This window comes from Triturus cristatus, chromosome 5_2, assembly GCF_964204655.1.
Source record: "Triturus cristatus chromosome 5_2, aTriCri1.1, whole genome shotgun sequence".
Taxonomy (NCBI): Eukaryota; Metazoa; Chordata; class Amphibia; order Caudata; family Salamandridae; genus Triturus; species Triturus cristatus.
Genome location: NC_140588.1, coordinates 407119965 through 407140030, shown reverse-complemented (window position 1 = coordinate 407140030; position 20066 = coordinate 407119965). Strand labels below are relative to the sequence as shown.

The 20066-nt window shown below is 46.3% G+C and overlaps 1 protein-coding gene across 7 annotated transcripts in view; it reads left to right on the top strand.

Moving 5' to 3' along the window:
* GRB10 (growth factor receptor bound protein 10) overlaps window positions 1–5894 on the top strand; it is a 642351-nt gene extending 636457 nt beyond the window's left edge. For all 7 annotated transcript variants that reach the window (XM_085607304.1, XM_085607303.1, XM_085607300.1 and 4 more), the window contains one exon: window positions 934–5894. In XM_085607304.1, the coding sequence (XP_085463430.1) occupies window positions 934–1077 (144 nt within the window). In that variant the 3' untranslated portion in view covers window positions 1078–5894. The remainder of the gene's footprint in view (window positions 1–933) is intronic.
* Window positions 5895–20066: the final 14172 nt, after the last annotated feature.

Genomic DNA, 20066 nt, shown 5'->3' with positions numbered 1-20066 from the left:
GAGTAGAGATCTTACCCTTTGGAGCAATATGTAAGTCCCTTTAGGTCAAAAGCAGTAGGTGCTAAATAACTGTTAGTAAGGTAGTAAGGGTAAAAGTAAAAAGTCTTACGGATGTGTTGAGAGAATCTACCTGTTGAGAGCTGAGGTTGATCTCGCGTGGTCCTCCACAGACAGCACCAGAGACCTACCTCTCTGCTCACCCGGAATTAGAATGTGAGGAGGCAAGCAAGTGGTATTTCAAGTAGCCTCTTTTCGCGTAATTGTAATCGGGCATCTGCCCCAGCTGTGATTGCTCAGTATTTGGTGGGTGCGGCTCAAAGGGCATTGCAGCGATGGCCCTATGAGGAGCACTCCCTTTGATGAAGCATTACGTCCTTTTGCATCCGAGACCTAAAATACTGACACAACTCTGCATCATATCTTCCCTTTAAATACTCCGTAGCAAAACCATTCCTATAGCTCAAATTAATTTTTTGTTCTGTCCTTGTAAACCCTATTGCTCCTTTACTTTAACATCCACATCCTAGCTGTCTCACTGGTAACAGTCATGTTCACAAAGTTAAGCAGTTAAGTGAAAAAAATAATACATTGAAAGAAATGCCTGGAGACCGCTCTTCCACCCCTAATATTGTGCACTAATTCCTACAGACTTTACTTTCAGACCCCCAATTAATTTGTGCTGCAGTCCACCATTACATTACTCAGATCATTGTTTCTCTTGACTGCTGAATGTCATTCTTCCTTGTTTTGCAGCTTTGTTTGCTAGAATGACCTCTTATGCTAAACAAAATAAAAATAATTTCCAGTGGTAGTAGTTACTCTAAGATGTAATTGCCGTTCATTTGACTTCTTAGAAACTTACTGCAGTATAGCACTTTCTTTTGACAAAATCCACGTGAGAGCTAATGTGCTGAATTTTTGTTTTCCCTTTAGTGTGAGGAGGATGGACAGACGTTCTTCAGCCTTGATGGGAACACCAAATTCACAGATCTTATCCAGCTTGTAGAGTTCTACCAGCTAAACAAAGGCACGTTACCGAGCAAGCTAAAACACCACTGCATCAGAGTGGCCTTATGACCCGATTATATTGCACCTTGCCTTGACTATATACTGGAGCTGGAAAGTTGAGTTGTCAGAAGTTCGCACTGGTCGATTTGGTATATGGTGTTCATTTGATAGATATCGTGCACCTTGGTGACTTGGGGAAAAAGGAGACTGGTGTCAACAGACCAATATACTACTGGTTTGTGCAATGTCTATGAAAGCTGTTCGGTGTCTTGGCTTCCCAGAGGAAAATATTATCCAAATAATTACAGTGCAACTGGAAATGACCAAGCTGGGCCACTCGACAGATAAGCGAATTGTGAAGAGAAATCAAACTCTAAGCTCTTGCCCTGGATTAATCTTGACGAATAAGACTAGTGTGTTTACTTTTTTTGTATTGTATCACATTTTTGCACTCCTTAACTTGGATATTAAGTACAGCCTTTATTAGGAGCTGATGTGGCATTCGTAATTCATGTGGAACTTGGTCTACGATCTAAACCCTAAAATCAGCGACAAGCACTGACCTGAATGGAGTGTAAGAATTTCATCGCTGTGATTTTCTGGAGGAAAGAGCTTGTCATCTACAGTTAGATTTTCATTTGAGGCATAAAGTTCTTTGGTTTCTCCTGAAATCCTGGGTATTAGAGTAAAATGGCTGCAGTATGGCCGAGGCATTATTAGTGGTGCTCGGTCATGCAATGTATTAATCAGACCTCTATGCACAAACATTTGAACTTTTTTGTTGCCATGTTTGTTTTTTTAGCTTATTTTGTTTTCCAGGGAAATTTGACTGTTACTAAATAGGATTAAGCTGAATGGCCACACTTATTTGGAACTTTTTTTTTTTTTTTTACTTGTGTGTGAAAAATATTAAATGTCGTTAGTCTACCTACAGTTAGTAGGACAAAGTAATCAGTGTTTTTTTCAACTCTGTAATCTGTGATTTCTAGATTTTTTTCAACCAGCTTTCTCTTTACGTAAATGCAGTGATGCAATATGCAACAAAACAATCTTGGAAGTGTGCATTTTAATGGGAAAATAGGAATTGTGCATCTCACCTGCCGCCAATAGAAAAGCTAAATCCTGACCACTGAAGGGCTGTGAGTTAGGCAACTAGTGAATTTCACACCATTGGGACACCCTGCATAAAGTAATATGGAGGAGGTTTTCAGAAACACTATGTAACATGCTGGAGTGACACAGGTCGGGTGTGATTTAGGTAATGGTATAAAAACACTGTATTGTAGTTTACAAATCACATCTAGTATTTGATACTATGAAATGTCTGCGTATACATGAAGACATGATTGTACTTTAATTGCAAGTTTTTTTCATTGTGTATATATATTGAGAATTTTCCTCCTGCCACCCTACCATTGTTTCTGCGCCGCCAGCTTTTCCCTTATCCCAGCAACTTTTAAAAACTTTTTAGCTTATTCTGATTTGTACTCTGAAAAGTGTCATAGCTAAATCTAGTAAGATTGCATTTTTAGGATTCAAAATCCCCATTTTTGCCATTGTGCGGGTTTTAAAAGAAAATGTATCTGATGTACCATGGGAAGGGTGGTTTATTTTCAATAGGTCTCAAACAGTCCTATCTGTTGCCTAACCCCCACCTTGCTTTTATTCCAACACTATGTTGTGTAGCCTTCACCAATTTAAAATTAATATTGTACTTTTTGGGGAGGGAAGATTTGGAAAAATATTTTCACTGGTAAAAAGCTTACTACTTACACCCTTGCATGCAATGGTGTATCGCAATCAATCTAAAATCGTGAAAAGGATGCAAATATTTGGAAAAATCTTTTTTCAGATTTCCCAACCCTGGATATACATCTCCATGTATATCGGTTTCTGTCCCACAAGTGCTTTGTTTGCTTGCAATGTTTGATATTACACTGATTGTTATGTGTACCTTTATTCTGTTTACAAATTTTTAGGATATATCTGCCATTAGGGAAGGTGATTGGAAACTGAGTGTTTTGAGGTCGTTTAGCGACATGAACGTTTTCTTATCCTATTAAAACTTGCAGGGGTTGGCAGATTCTTGTTTTAAAGAACCTGCTTTACCCATTTTGTGTTCCAACTATTTGGATATATTTCAGTTGATTGGCCACTTTCCTTCCTCACACTGAGCAGGGCATATTATTTTGTTGTATGTGATTAACATTTCTTTCTCACAGTACCATTTGATAGCCTTTATGCCGTGCATATCCATGTGTGATGCCCATTAGATCAAGGACATGGTAGTCATCCCTGCCCAAAATTCTACTACGTGGCAGTGATCTCATTTTAATGTCAATGCAGCGCAGTAGCTATCAATGGTATTCTGAATGTAAATCCTAGTAAAATAATGAAACCTATGGGTTTGACAATGGATGCTAAACCCATGGTGATGAAAAATAAAATTGATAAATTTTTCATAAACCACTAAGCCGCTTTGGTTTTGAAAGAACCGGTGTTCTGAAAATTATTGTGCTTTAAAGAAAGGGTGAGCATTTGTAACTTGGCATTTAGGATGTTAGATTCTGGGTAGCTAGTTTGTTCATGTGGCATCTGATTGGGGAGGGCAAACTGAAAGGTTAAATATTGAGTGCATCACAATTGGAAGCAGTTTTCCCAGGGGACCTGTTTGTGGATGAGTCATTCAGTCTCCCAGAACTAGTCATACAGAGGGTCTGCTCTGAGAGTGAGCGAACAGTGTCCTTTACTAAAGATATGAAGAGTAGAAACTAGTTTTTGGTATTTTTAGAATTGAAAGGGTTACACGTTTTCTGCACCCCTTTCTTCATCTTCATTCTGAATTTAGTTCTTGGTTCTCCTTTTTTGAACAGCTTTTACCCTGAAGTACACAACTGACTTTCTGATCCGGGCTCTTTATTCAGCATCATTGTATTGCTGTTCTAAGCTTATTATATAGAACTCTGCAGTCAGTGTAACCAGTTTTTATTCTTGTGGTCTTAAAGTAAGAAAATGTTTAGCGTGGACCATTGGAATTCTAAATCTGTCTGCAACAGGAAAATATGGGATTGTAGGACAACATTTGGGTTTATTAAGAGGCTTCTAAAATTGCTTGGAAATTTAAAGTCCATGTTGGTAGCTTAAAATGGCAACTTGTCACAGTAGGGCAATGTTATACAGAACTTCATTCACATAGACTTGTTTTCAGTTCAACTGGCTGGTCACTGTTCTCCTTTTAACCTTGTGCTTTACCTGAGTTTCTCTTTTTGAGCACTTGCTGTGCTCTCTAAGAGCTAGCCTGTTACCGTAGACCTTGTTGAAAAATCCTCCTTGCGGATTATATTCTGACAGAGGTAACCACCCAATCATTTCCTGTGCAGCCTATATTGTGCAGTCTTCTTCAGGACAGACTTGCATCTTCCGGCATAGGGATCACTACCTGGCATTTTCGGGCACTGCATCAAGCTTATGGAAGTGAGAATAAACTGCATTTTAGGTGAAAGGTGGCGAAAAGGAAGTTAAGGCAAGTGACTTGAACCAATCAAACCTAAATACTTGCACAAAATATTGTGGACCAGTTTCATAAACCACCAAATGCTCTCGTACCTCAAACAAATTCTGAGACAAGTGAGTATGTCAGATTTTATTTTCGCCTAAATGGTGACTTGGCTGCATATGAAACTACAACTTTATCCTCTTTTGGAAACTGAATCACTCTGCTTCTCTTCATCCCACCTTTCTAACTTTGGAATCTTTTCTTTGATGGTCTTCTTCCATCCTGAAACTGACCTCTGCATTTGTTATCTTGTAATCCATGAAACTATTGACAGAATCCAGTGGTCTTTTGAGAGCCGTAACTTGTTTTAATTTGTTTCAACTAATTTGCATGCTGGCATTTTGTCAATCAAGCATTTTCCATTACCGTCAGTGCTTTTCACAAGTAGACATTTCACATATGCAGTGTTATGTATATTTATGTATCTTTTGAAAAAAAAAAAAGCTAAGACTAGACTGAGTTCTCAGTAGCGAATCATGATTTTTGCATGTTAATCGGTTGTCATAGTATTGTACTTTTTTGTACCTTTCCAGCTGTTGCTACAAACTGAAATAGTAGACATCTTGGGTGGCATTCAGACTGCTTTGTTCCCCAGATGCTACCCTCCCCCTTCTGCTTATGAAATCAGACCGGAAGTAAAGAAAAAGCCTGGTGCAGGGGGTAAAAGGGGAGGAGCCTTCAAGTTTATGCCTACTCAGCTGGCTGCCAGCTTACAAAACCAAGGACTGAAGGACATTTTGAGTTTATTTTTGTATTTAAATGACATGAATGTAAAGGGGATGCTCAGGGTTGTTTTGGAGCCTGTTGAATTTTTATCTTTTCTCTTTGTCGGTTATTTTCCTAAATAAAAAAAACTTCATGTAGCATTCTTGAATATGTCTAAGAAAAATGCCAAACAGTTTTGGTAATCAAAGTTTTAGTAGTACACTTTTTTAAGTTGTGTAGAATAGGTTGTGAAAAAAATACAGAATCTGTAAATTCTTGAAGAAACATGTGCCTCAGTTTTTAGTTGTTTTGTCTACTCTTCTGCACTAAATACCTGACAGTTTGACCAATCAATGCACCTTTCTAGTAGCAAAAACATGCTGATCGTAAATTATATTGTCACAGTACAAAATTTAGTGACTGTTAAATGGAGGAAAGCTTTCAGGGAATGCACAAGGTATTACCTTAAAGAGACAAAACTTTTATTCAGTATGCTTTGCCTCATACTGTAAATAGCTTTTTGACTTGTGAACTAATTGTAACCTTTCAGGTATTTTTGTATAAATAAGGGACTGATATTCTGTTGCTTATAATTTAGAAATAAACATTAATACGTTGCTTTTCATTATGTTATCCTTTTGTCTTTTTTTTTTTTAAATAGTTGGTAACGTTTTGTTAGCATATTAGTTTTGTGACCAACGGAAACTGAAGTCCTAATGTCTTTGGACTAGATTTCCGATATTATTCTCAGTGGCAATGTATATATAACATCGGGGTTGATGCAGGGTCCCACACACATTTCCTGTTAACAGATGGCACTGATGCAATTTTTTTGCTATACTTTTACTTTACAAAAAATGCAAAAAATTATTTTCAATTGTCTCCAAATATTGAAATAAAACTTCTCCAATGCAAGTCTCTGTCAAGAAATGAAAATACAAACTTGTTCACCAGTACAGTCTAGCGGGACCCAGATGAGACATTTAATGTTGGCAACATTAAGGCACTATTTTAATGTCTAGTCACGTGACTTAATGAGTTGAACTGATTTTGCCTAGATTGTGACTGCTCCTGTATCACCAACCTGCATTCTTTCATGTAACTCCTTTTATTTTTCTCAAACATTAAATGTTTATTCAGACAACCAAGTGCCTTTTAGTTACGGAACATTCATTAGTGTGAGTAATAAAGTAAATTTGATTTGTCCACCTTAAATGTGCATCAAAATGTTTCAAAACCCAGTATTTCGCAATGAAGTCACGTATGACTTATTTCCATAATTGACTAAAATTGCATTATTGCTGTGAATTCTAGATTTTATGCTATGAGACAGTCTTTTATTTCCTTGCCACAAGCAAATTGCTTTTCAAGCTTTGCAATACAGTTACATAATGACAGTCCCAAACTACTCTGCTAAGTTAAATCATTGCACGTTGATTACACAGCATTGTATAGATCAAAGACAAACAAAACCTAAGCATTTAAATTGGTCAGAGCTCATTGCTAGTTGACTCATACAAACTGTAGCCTTTAAAAACATTTCCCCTCTACAGTGAGGCTTTACAAAGACATGTTTTAGTAACCTACACTAAACCGAATAATTTTACTACAGACCTCCTGTGTAGCCCAGTAGCCATTTTCCTGGGGTTTTCCCTCCAAAAAACGTTCTATTTCACTGTACACCGAAAGTAACACTTATCGTATGGCTCAACAAAGTCATCACTGGTTGATGGTGACCTTAGCAAACCGTTTACCATGTGACAACATTTTCTTGATGGCACTACTACTAATATTCCTGTACACACTTGCTATGGTGCTTCCAGTGAAAAGGCTAAAGGAGAATCTTAATTTTGCCTTCAATGAATTTCCTTCATAATGTTTATAAAACAATGAACAATCCTAATTCTAGCTGATGTTCACTCCATTTGCATAGGGATATAAACATACAGGTGTTTAGATTGGCATAAACTAGTATTGCTTTAGAATAAAATCTGAAATCTGATAGATGTTAGTTCTGGTTGCTACATTTGTGCATGATGCTGAACAGTTTTCTACTCCAATCTAGATCAGGGCTCTCCAATCTTTTTAGTAATAAGAACTACTTATTTTCAATGTAAATCATACTGAGTTACTTACATTATTAGTGTTTTAACAGTGACCACTCCAGACACTATTACGTTACTGCCCACCATATGCAAAATTACCAGCTGTGATCCTCTCGACGCATCAGGCAGGAATGTCGGGAGTCATGTAAAACAGCCTATGTCAATTTGCAATGCTTCCATGTGAACGTGAACGATACATAACACCCATGGCTGCAATGCACCTGGCACTGCGGTAATAAAGTTAGTTAAGTGGTAGTTATAGTTAGGACCTTGTTTCGATGGGAAGAACGTTTTTTTGTTCGGCCAATTTTGGTGCCATTTGAATTCTCCCAAAATGTTCACAATTATGATGCTCACCAAAGCTGATGTCTTACGTTTTGGGGTGATCTGTCAAGTGGGGCTGAGAAAGAGGGGCGTCCCAAAGCTAGTTTTCCCCATGTAAATTCCCATAGGGATTTTAGAGACTACAGAGCGAACTGCTGAACAGAATTGCACCGTTATTTGGCAGAACGGTAGCTGATGGTTCCGAAAGTGATCTTTTTGTGAATTGGCGTAAATCTGTTTAGTAGGTTTTGGGATATAAAAAACATCCAAATTTAGATATGTAGAGACGCGGATCGTCCGAGGAGCTGACATTCCACTTGCTAAAATCTGATTGGCTGCTAACACTTCAACCAGAAAGTGTTGGCAGCCATTTTGGGACTCTGCTTTAGCTGAGCCTCCCAAAAATAGTTAAAAAAGAAAAGGGGGCAAAGACCGCACTTGTTTTTAATAAAGTGCCCAGTTGGGCCAGGTTCCAGGGGCCTGCCACGTATAGTAAACATAAGAGGGGGCGTATGTGGTCCCCCTCCAAGGGCATTTTTATGCCCCCGGGACCACCACTTCCCCAAGGCTACAAAAACATATAAGTGGAGGTCGCACGAACCCCCACCTTCCCAGGTTTAATGAAAAAACAAAAATTACAAAGAGGGGGCCCACTGACCCTCCCCTCCAAGGGCTTTTAGAAGCCCTGGGGACCACCACTTTCTCAGGGCCAGATCAAAAATGTACACATGGAGGAGGGCCATATATGGCACCAGGGACCACCACCTCAGGCAGATCAAAGGAGGGGCCATGCAGCCCCCCTCCTGAAGTCACATGGCCCTGGGGACGGCCACCTCCTAGGGTTGGCTCCTGCGATCTCCCGGGTTGCGCAACACCAAACACTCAAGATCTGAAAGAGACACGTTGGTGATAGATTCCTTACCTTAGAATATTCCCAGGCATCAGACTGGATCCGAAAGGTTTTCGTCAGCAGTACCCCTGCACGTCGGAAGGTGGTGTTGTGCGGCTCTGCGTCCGTCGTAGGCGTCATTATCGCCAGGATGAAATCGCAGCAGCTACTTAGACGCCGCCCTCGTGCTGACGTGTCCAGGGCAGTGCACCCATTTAGCTCACCCTACTCTATTGCAGGCACCTTAGACACAGTACCCACAACCTGGTCTCAAGTTCTTCCCGTACTGCTAGACTGTCCCTCTGGTGCACTGTCCTTCTGCCAGGGGCTTAGATTATACCTGGTGACTCAAGGCACTGTTTCATCAACAAAAGGGGGTGAAACTCTGTATCAGATGGGCACTGAGACTCACTCTTGTGGCTCAGAAGTGGGGGAAAAATGGGGCGGCCCTTATCTGCGGGGGAACCGCCTCAAGCAGGGCAGCATAACTCTCCTCGACCGTCTGCGCCCACATCAACTGGGCGTCAGAGAAGGGAACAAAGTGGGGCACCTGTTCCCCTTCCTGGTCAGCAATGCCTTCAAGCACCCACTTGTCATAGGGAAGTGGGAGAGGAATCTTCTTGCAATGGGTCCCATGCACCCAGTGCTTCCGGTCATCGAGTTTCACCGCAGTGCGAGTGGAACGGAGGACCAACAGTGGCCCTTTCCAGCGAGGCTCCAGAGAGCTCTTCCTCTGGAAGATTTTCATGAGGACATAGTCGCTGGGCTGTAACTGATGCCCGGGCCCCTCTGGTGCCGGTTGCAGTGTCTCCTGGATCTTGATGAAGAGAATGAAGATCTTTTGTCAGTTCATACAAGTAATCCACAAGTAAAGGGTACTCTATCTCGGAAAAGCACTTGGGCCTTTGGACGCCCCAGATATTAGCAGGGTGGCCAAAGGCCACTTCATATGGTGACAACCCTGTCCTAGAGTGTGGGGTCACCCTGGTAGATATCAAACCTAAAGGTAACGCATCTGGCCTTCGCAATCCTGTACTTTCTTCTATTTTTGCTAACTTCAGTTTGAGACTACCATTGTACTTCTCAACCAAACCAGCTGACTGGGGGTGGTTAGCTGCATGGAACTTCCGCTTGATGTGCAACCCCTCACATACCAGCTGGATCACTTTAGTAAAAATGACTTCCGTTGTCACTCAAGATCAAACGTGGCAATCCATAGCACGGGAAGTACTCTTTTACGAGTGCTTTCGCTGTTGCCATAGCTATATTCTCCTTAGTGGGGTAAGCTTCAATCCATTTACTGAATGCACAAATCACTGCCAACACATAATTTAGGTAATTTACTCGTTCCATTTCAATGAAGTCCATCTGGAGAACCTCAAAAGGGAAGGAGGGCAGGGCAAAGTTACCCGAGGGTGTAGGAGTGCCCTTCCCAGGATTGTCATACAGATCATAAAATGCTTCACTAAATGGGTGGCTACCTTGGGCATAAGGTCATTCTTCCATACTGGGTCCAACACCTCACATATTCCTTTAGCACTAATGTTGGCTGGGCCGTGAGCCATGGTAACCACTGGGAGCATTTAAGCATTGGGTAACATCCATCTCTGTTTCTCCGACTTATCCGTCCAGCACCCATCCTCATCTAGACGCCCTGTACTCTCCTGCCATATTGCCAATTTGTCTAGTGTTGCCTCACTCTGGATCTCTTTAACGTTTTCTAACGTGTCTTCAAACATTCCATTATCTGGGACCCATCTAGCAGGTCCTGCCACAAACATCTTTTTCATCTTTGATCTAGCTGTTTCTTTAGCGGTTTGGTCTCCAAAAGCATTTCCTCTTCCAACATCATCTGTTATTGCCTTGTGTGCACTACATTTTATTATTTTTAACTTTTCGGGGAGCGTTAGAGCTGACAATAGTCTATGAATCAATGGGCCATTCTGTGGGGCGTGGCCCAGCCGGCTGTCATGGCAGACATGCTGGGCTAGAGCTCCGCCGCCAGAGCAAGCATCCTGCCTGTTACGGCACACCTGGGGCTCTACAAATTGGCTCCAGTTATCAGAGCACGGCAGGGACCGGCAGCCGTGTCCTAGGATAGCTGTCAGCTGGAGGGCACAGATAATTACTGTCAAGCTCCAGCAGCTCCGGGTCAGAAAATGGCGGCCGCCAGGCTCCGGGGCTGACACTCACCACGGCAACCAGCACTGCAGTCGCGGATCCAGCTTTCGGGCTACCCAGCATTACCCCCGCTGCGGAGGTGGTGTGGACGTGGGGGCGCGTCTTTTCAGCCAAAAATTTACTATTTGCTGAAGCCTGCCAAAGCCCCGGGTTCCCTTCCCCTCCCCCCGCTGTGATCACTGGTCGTGGGACCGTGTAGCAGTTCCCAGCAGTGACTACCTGAGGGCAGATGGCAAAGACGACTACTGCGGGGACCAGAGTGTGCACGGCGGCCGTTGATGGAAATCGTGCGGAGGCAGTGAGGCAGGTCTCTGTGCCTGGAGTTAAGATGGCGGCCCATCCCCCGGAGGCGCCTGAAATACAATAGACCCTAACGGCGGCTTGTGCATGGGGAGCGTGAGGCCCTGCAAGGAATGACATTCGCTATTGAAGAAGGTTGCCCCAGATGCAAAGTTAGTACGAGTCCGCGCAGTAAAGCAGAGTGCGGCCTGTCAAGACTCCCGTTCCCCATCCATGATGGACACTTCTGGGCGCGGCAGTGACGGTGAATGCACGCACCCCTTGCGTGACGGGCAGGTGGGGCGGCCCGCACCAGCATCTCCGGGGCCCCTATGACTTCTGACTACCAGGGGTAGAGGCAGATCCACCTGGAAATGCGGGAGTGATTGGGGAGGTTGGGCCCGACGTCCTGAACTCGCTGCATCTACTTCAGGACAGCCAGGCGAGGTGAGATGCCGTCTGTGCCCCCCCCCCCGCACCAGTCGCTGGTGGGCACAGCAGCAAAACCAACCCACTACAACCTGCGGAGGTCCATTGCAGAAGAGGCCGGAGCTGGCACCCCAAGGATCCTGAAGTCTCCAATGGGAGTGTGACCTGATTTCACGGAGCAAGCCAAGGATCGCAAAAGGCGCACCTTAACGTGCTACTCAGGACAGAGTCCCTTGGTGCAGCGACTATCCTCGGCGGAGAAGTGGCTGGACTCCCCAGGTAGACCCAACGCCACTCAGGCCCATAGCATGGGGAGGCAATGCGCAGCCAAAGGCCAGAAACCTCGCTATACAGGGTACCTCCACAGGTGCTAAGTCCCTTCTCAAAGACGCCATGACCCCTCAAGAACTGACCCTCTCCGAAAAGATGGACAAAGTGTTGGTGGCCATAGAACATTTGAGTGTCCATGGAGGAGAGACTGGGGTCCATCACTAAGGACATCACCCTGATCAGGGATGACCATCGCAAGCTCGCAGAAGAAGTATCCGAGGGGGAGAAAGTACTTACCTCCATGTAGCCCACAGTCAAAACTCAATCTATTCAGACTCTCTTGGAGTGCATGACAATGGAGGAGCACATGGACGATCTCGAGGGGCACTCGAGGCGGTGCAGCATTCGGGTCCTTGGTCTCCTGGAGGAAGTGGAAGGCATGGATCCCTTCAATTATATGAAGGCATGGACCAAGTCCTTTACGCCGGCAGCAGATCAGACCGCATTCTTCTCCATTGAGAGACCGCATAGAGTGGCGGTGCCAAAACCCCCGCCGGGGGCTCCGCCTCGCCCGATGCTGGTGAAATTTCTGCATTTCAAGGACCGAGATGCGGTGCTCTGTGGCCAGACAGGTGGAGAACAAACTAATGTTCTTCCCGGACTATACCTGTGCAGTGCCCGAGGGCCACATTCCTAGACGTCAAGCGCCACCTGCGGATGGAGGAAATACAATACTCTCTCCTGTTCACATTCCGCCTTAAAATCGCACATGCAGAGTCTACCATATTTTTCACAAGCGCGGATGAAGCCCGTAATTGGGCGGATCAGCACTGTCGGAAGCTCACTAACAGGTATGAAACAGTTGACAGATGCCCCGGGACACAGTGTGGCAACAGACTTCACCCAAAGAAACGGCATAAAAAGGCCACCCCTCATGGGAAAGTGCAGTCAGCAGGATCCCCGGACCTAGACAAGATCGTTGCCGAACGAAGGGCCCTGCAGGCTGTGGCGGAGCTTCGACCATCCTCACCTACCAGACTCTTACGGTGGTCCCCATATCTTCTTGTCCGTGATGGAACTGTATCCTAAGTGGACTCCATGACCCCGCAGTTGGTTACTCCAAAAACCGCAGATACACCGATATGATTGGTTCCCAATTGATCACACAGGTAAGGTAGCCCAGCACTACATACTATAACGCAACACAAGATTTCTGATACACCACGTAGCGTGACTAGAGTTAGCTCACATATCCCTAGACCACCAGGTGCAAAATAATCCTGCAAATGCCACTGGTGAGTGACGCCTAGCAGCAGTGTGTAGCCACCCCCCCTAGTATTTCACAGTTCTATTAGAGTGCTAACATGAGTTTGGACATATCGCCATTTGCGATAGGTCTCCAGAATTGGGATAGTTCCCCCGTCCCTGACGTTCTCCCCTAAAAAGTTACTCCTCACTGCATTATTTAAGCAACAACATAATGTAGAGGTGCTGCAGGCACATGTGTCTCAGGAAATCCGACTCAGACAGGGCAATGGGTTGTGGCATGACGTGACGCTCGGGGACCTCTCCTCCCCTCTGATCCCCTGCACTGCATCATGGCACATAAGGAAAGCATTACCATCCTCACCTTGAATGTTCGTGGGATGCACACAACACGCAAACGCAGAAGTTGCCTATATAAAGCAGCAGAATGCGCAGATCGCGCTGCTGCAAGAAACGCACCTAGTAACAGAATTGGAACAGCTGTACAGGCGCTGGCGAGGGGTCTTCTACACCACAACCTATTCTGCCTACGCAAGAGGGACTCTTATTTGGTTGCGCCCAGGGGTTCAGTTTCAAGAGCTATCCCAAGCAATAGATGCGGAAGCCAGATACGCGCTCCTGCACGGGCTATTAGATGGCCAGCTCGTGGTACTGGGAAGCATCTACGCACCAAATACGGATCAGGGGAAATTTTGGGACATGCTTTCACACCCTTTAAGTGCAGACGGCCAGGCCCCATGGATTCTGTGTGGTGACTTAAACTGTGTACAGTACATCACCCTCCGCATCCCTCCTCTCCTATTATAGCACAGGCGGTGCGCTTTTCAAGCTGGACGGCACACTGGGCCTTGACTGATGCATGGCGATCCAAACCTGCGACTCTATTCATTCCACTCAATTCCCCATAATCTCTGGGTGCGCCTGGACTGTTTCCTCTGCTCCTCTCCTATCCTCCCCAAGCTACAAGAGACTGAATACTTGGGCAGAGTCCTGTCCGATCATGATTCCCATACGATCACCCTAAAGTGGTGCCCACCTAGCCCCCCGGTCTCCACCTGGTGCCTGCTTACAGATTGCCTAGAAGACCCAGTTTTTAAACAGACGATGCACATACAAAACTACAGAAAATGAGCACACTGCGTCCATGTGAGCAGTGGAATGGAACTCATTTAAAGTAGTAATTAGGGGCACGTGCATACACTATATCTCGGGGATTCTCAAAACTCTAGAGCACAACATGGTTACAAAGGAGCTTGAGCTAGCCAAGTTAACGCAAGCGGTGGATAGAGGGGAAGCCACACTGGCTCAAATAACGGGCGCCGAAACAGCGTACACGAATACACTGGCGGACCTCCGCAGATATAATTTTAGGGTGCACACGACGAGGCTGCACAAGGAAGGTAACATAACTAGTGCATTACTAGCTTAGCTGGTAAAACAAAACACCACCCTACCCGCGATTACAGCAATTCGCAACGCAGCCGGCACCTTAGTATTCTTGCAAGCGTCGATCTTGGATGTCTTCCAGCAACACTACACACAACTATATGCGACCCCAGTCACAGCGGACCCAGAGGACCTGCACCCCTTTCTCCTAGCGCTCCCCATACCTGGAATAGCATGGCCTGATCGTCGCGAGCATGATAAATTTCGTTGTTGGACATCAAACAGGCGCTGCAGGCACTGGCTTACCCGCAAGGCGACGTGCCTGGACGGGTTCCTCCTGGAGTTTTATCGTACATTCTCCACACACCTGGTGCCGCAACTGGTTAAAGTCTATCAGTCGGCCTTAGAGGAGGGAGCTCTCCCACAGTCCATGAGCGAATCAGTAATAGTCTCCTTTCCTAAGCCGGACAGGGACCCCCACCTTGTGGGATCATATAGGCCGATAGCCCTCCTGCCAGAAGACTATAACATTTTTGGGAAAATACAAGCAGAAAGATACACCGCGCTCCTACCAACCCTGATACACCCAGATCAATGTGGGTTTGTGCCAAATAGAAACACCTTGTAAAACATTAGACGCATGTTTCATATCCAGGACCAGGTGAGCGGACATTTTCCGTGGTTGGCGTGCCTGATCCTTGAAAAGGCTTAAGATACCCTGAGTTGGCCATACTTCTTTGGGGTCCTGCAGCGGATGAGAGTAGGCCCACGCCTGCTGGCATATACCAAACTCGTATACACTAATCCGTCCTCCAGGGTAAAGATGGGGCTGTACATGTCATCTTCATTACCAATCTTCAGGGGCACCAGGCAATGTTGCCCGCTTTCCCCGCTATTCTTCGCGATAGCGATGGAACCACTCGCGATCCATCTTTGCAGGGAGGGAAAGACTTGGGGCATTCTTATCGTAGGTACAGTCCACACGGTGTCGCTATATGCCGACTATGTTCTCGTTTACGTTCGCGACATCACTTCAGACCTCACTCCTATTTTGGACACCCTGTGAGATTTGGAGGGCGGCAGGGCTTAGGGGCAACTGGACTAAGTTCACAATATACCCACTCTTGCGAGACCTTCCTCCTCAGCACCTGCTAATAGGTGGTCTACAGATACCATGGAGCGCTGATGCAGTCCGTTACCTGGGCGTTGGGCTCTCACTCGTCACTGGGCATGTACGAGGGGGAACCATCTTAGGCCACTGGCTGGGTCTCGGTCTTTGAACTTTTGGAAGGAGCTCCCACTGGCTCCTATTGGGAAAATTGCAGTGGCCAAGATGATCCTAGTGCCACTGTTACTATACTTTGCTAATTTACCGGTGGCCCCTCCTTGCTCCTTCAGTGAGCTAGACGTCCTCCTTAAAAGATTGATCTGTGGATCTGGTAGGAGGCGAATAGCCCTCGCCATATTACATCTACCCATGGATCGACGGGGCTTGGGTGCACCCTCATTCGAAGCATATTTCCTAGCAGTCCAGCTACAATTGGTATTGCACTGGACAGCTGATCGCGCGATGACAAACACATACAATGACGGGACAGATCACAGCCTTGTCAAGAAAAAGAGGGGCCCCTTTAAAGTCAAAGGGATAAGGCATTGTTAAGTGATATGAAAAAGGTACCCTTTGGACCAAATAAACTGGTGCAAGTGATAATATCACAGGAACCCACATGCAAACCCTATCCATTCATTCATTCATTCGTATCGAGGAAGATTGCAATACACAATCAAAAGTTCACAGAACCAAATGATCTAATTATAAAAATCTGTTTTCACAGATAAATGTATTGGATGTTGACCGTATATAAAAAACACAGGGGTTAATTCATCTAAGCAATAGTTCAACGTAAATACCCTATAATTTGCAATAAAAATGAACAGCCTATATTACTAAAACATACACAATAACAATCACATATAGACAAGCGAAAAAACGGAGTCACTAGTACAGACAAACAGAATATGTCATAGAAAAAATTTACACATCCGTAATGACAATATATCGGGCGTAGAACCAGGTACTTTTCGTATTTAGTACTTGTAAACTTTCGCCCGTGTAAACGGATTTGCGTAGGAAAGTAGGCGTCGATGCGTTTCGATGGCATTATTTATATCTCCATCTTTTTCAAGACCACATTCTTGACTCTAAAATACTGATTAAAAAGAACGAGGGACTTGCACACTAGTTAAGTCTGTTCCTCTTCTAGTGTAGGCAAACTCACATCCAAATCATTGGCAGTTTTCTAACATGAGGGGCTTCTATATATAGTCTGGACAGCCCTATAGTTCTTTAATTTTTCTATTCTTTAGTTTCCTTGTGTATCCCTTTTATTTCAAATAACACCTTTATTTCATGGAAATCGCTGTTTCGATCCAGTAAATTCATCAGATCCCTGTGCAATGTATAGGGCAGCCTGATAATACAGCACTCGAAGTTCTACTTCCACTCCTCTTATGTATATTCTGACTGTATGACCGTCAAACTGGTGCAGTTTATTGTAGTAGGGGCATAGCTGTATAATTTCCCTCTACGAATTAAAATCGTGATGTGGACAAGTGTTATGTCGGAGTCAAAATAGGTCGATAATGCCATCGAAACGCGTCGACGCCTACTTTCCTATACGCAAATCCGTTTACATGGGCGAAAGTTTACGAGTACTAAATACGAAAAGTACCTGGTTCTACGCCCGATATATTGTCATTACGGATGTGTACATTTTTTCTATGACATATTCTGTTTGTCTGTACTAGTGACTCTCAGTTATTTCGCTTGTCTATATGTGATTGTTATTGTGTATGTTTTAGTAATATAGGCTGTTCATTTTTATTGCAAATTCTAGGGTATTTACGTTGAACTATTGCTTAGATGAATTAACCCCTGTGTTTTTTATATACGGTGAACATCCAATAAATGTATCTGTGAAAACAGATTTTTATAATTAGATCATTTGGTTCTGTGTACTTTTGATTATGTGTATTGCAATCTTCCTCGATATGAATGAATGAAAGGATAGGGTTTGCATGTGGGTTCCTGTGATATTATCACTTGCACCCGTTTATTTGGTCCAAAGGGTACCTTTTTCATATCACTTTACAGATCACAGCCCCCAGCATAAACCGCATGTTGCTGCCAGTCGCTGAACCCATTCAAGACTGCCCTCTCCAAGGACATGGCTTGGCTGGCTGCACTCTAAATGGGCTCTGCCGGCTGAGCCAAGAATCTGTAAGGAATCCTGCAGACAGTTATCTCACGCACCTGGTTCCATGGCATCCTGATCCGTTCTGCCTCGGTGCATCGCTGGCTTCAACTCTGGACCTCCCACACCTCCGCAGGGCTGAGATCTGCTGCCGGGCCTGGGCCTCGAGATTGGACGTGGCCTGACCCGCTGGACTCTCCTGCACCGCAGCCTACTGCGCCCTCGTCCCTTCAGACGCCGGTGAGTGCTGCCGCTTTTGGTGCCGGTTCGCGGCGGGTTTGTGGACTTGCGCACCGTACCGCCCGGCCCGGGCCTTCCCTCTGAGCGGACGCCATCTCCCCGTTATGGATGCCTGCCGCCGCGGCTTTCCTCTTCCGGGCCTGGCGACGTGGGCGGCGTGCCCTCCACGATTCCCCGCTGCCTGCCGGCCCCGTCCTACGTGGCCTCCCAGCTCCCCTCTGCTCCTTGTGCTGTCAGGTGAGGGTGTCCCGGTCGATCTGCGGTCCAGCCTTAAAGCCACTCTATCGCCGCCTCCTCATCACAGCAGGGCTCCTTCCGCTGCCCCTCGGCCTGATGCCTGCTCCTGGCGCCCACGTGGCTCTCCTGTCGACTCCTGTGCTGGTTGGGGCCGACCTGGTGGGCCTCCAGATTCTCTGTCAGCTGTCTGGGCCCCCGGCGGCTGTGTGGGGACCGCGCCTCTTCTCTGGTGTGCCTTGTTGCTGTGGGGGCTGCGCGGCAGGGTTGTGGTTGTTGTGTGCTGCGCCGCTGGGCCCACTATTCAGCAAGATCTCCGGATCATTGTCTGTGCCCACACCCGCTGGTTCAGCTGCCTGGGCCCTGCGCTGCACGCCCCTGCACCTCCCCGCTGTTGCTGCCCCCTGCGCCGCCCACACCTGGACGTTCCCTGCTGAGGGCACTGCTCACCGGCCTGCTCCTACCTCATGGGCCCTGAGCGCCTCTCCCACGGCTTGGAGATGCCACTCAGCTGCCTTCCCTGCCACTCATCTGCTGGGGCCGGCGGGCCCGCTGAGTCACTCGTGGCAGCATTTCATCACAGGGGGGCCCTGCCCTCAGACCTCCCACGTCTCTCCGCTCCTGGCCTGGCCGCGGTTTGCCTCCTGTCTGCTTGCAATACCGCCTTTTTGCCTTACCGACTGGAACATCCTGGCTTTCACTAGGTCGTCCTCCCCGCGCCTGAGACCTCGGCTCTACTGCCCTCCCTGCACCTCTCCTGCTGGGTGGTGGACTCGCCCACTCGACCCTTGCCCTGCCATGGTGAAGGCAGACCCCAAGCAGCCGAAGATAGCCTTCAAACGCGTCTGGATGGCACGGCCTCGAAGGGAGGCGTGGCACAGCTACTCCCTCGGAGATGGGCCCGTTGCAGGAGGACAATCAAGTCCATCATGCTGGAGGTCAAATCTGCTGTCCCCGGCATAGCGGCCCAGGTCAAACCACTATCATCCCGTTGGGACACAGTTAAGGCTCGTTTTGATTCCCATGACGCTAGTCTGCTGCATGTCTTAACAAGGGTCTCCGACGCCGAGGATGCCGCCACCCAGCATCAGCCGAAGCGCCTCCAAATGGAAAAGATTATGGAACTAATTCGGAACAAAAACGAGGATTTGGAGGCGCGTTCCCGTAGGAGCAACCTCCGCATCACGGGCATGCCTGAATCCACCACCATCTCACGTATGGAGGACTTTGCTGAACAACTCATCCGCTACCTTTTTGGAGACGTCCTTTCCCCTGTTTATTTTTGAGCGTGCCCATCGCTCACTCTGCCCTCTACCTGCCCCGGGCCTGCTGGCTCGCCCAATCATTAACAAAATCCTTAATTTCAGGGACCGTGATGCTGTTTTCCGAGTGGCCAGGGAGAAGGGCGAGATCCGACATCAAGGTAACTCCTTCTCCTTCTACCCTGACTATACCTTGGCGGTACAGGCTGCTCGCTGCGAGTTCTTCCGGCAAAAAGGCTTCTCCAAAAACATGACGTCTCATATTCTCTGGCGTATCCCGCCAAGCTACGCGTCGGGCAGGGCACGAAAATGCTAGTCTTCCCGGATACCAAGGATGCCTTAGCCTTTGCAAAGAAACTGGACAAGTCAAATCAATCCTCTCCTGCGAACCCACACGATAACTCAGAGCGCGACTTGAGTGACAATGACTGATGTTCAGTGCACCATGGCTTTCTCTCCTGCCTCTGTTATGTAGCATATGCTCCTAATTGTTGGGGGCCTCCTCTGCATTTCCCTTCCATGCAGGGCTCCTATTTCCCATGGGTGCGCCTTTGGCTGGATGCCCTTCTCCTTCTGGCAACCTTAGCTTGTCATTATTGCTTTGATGTTATGCTAGGTTTAATGTTTGCCACCCAGGCCTGTAGGATGTCTAGTGATTCCTGGGCGCACGTTGCCTTT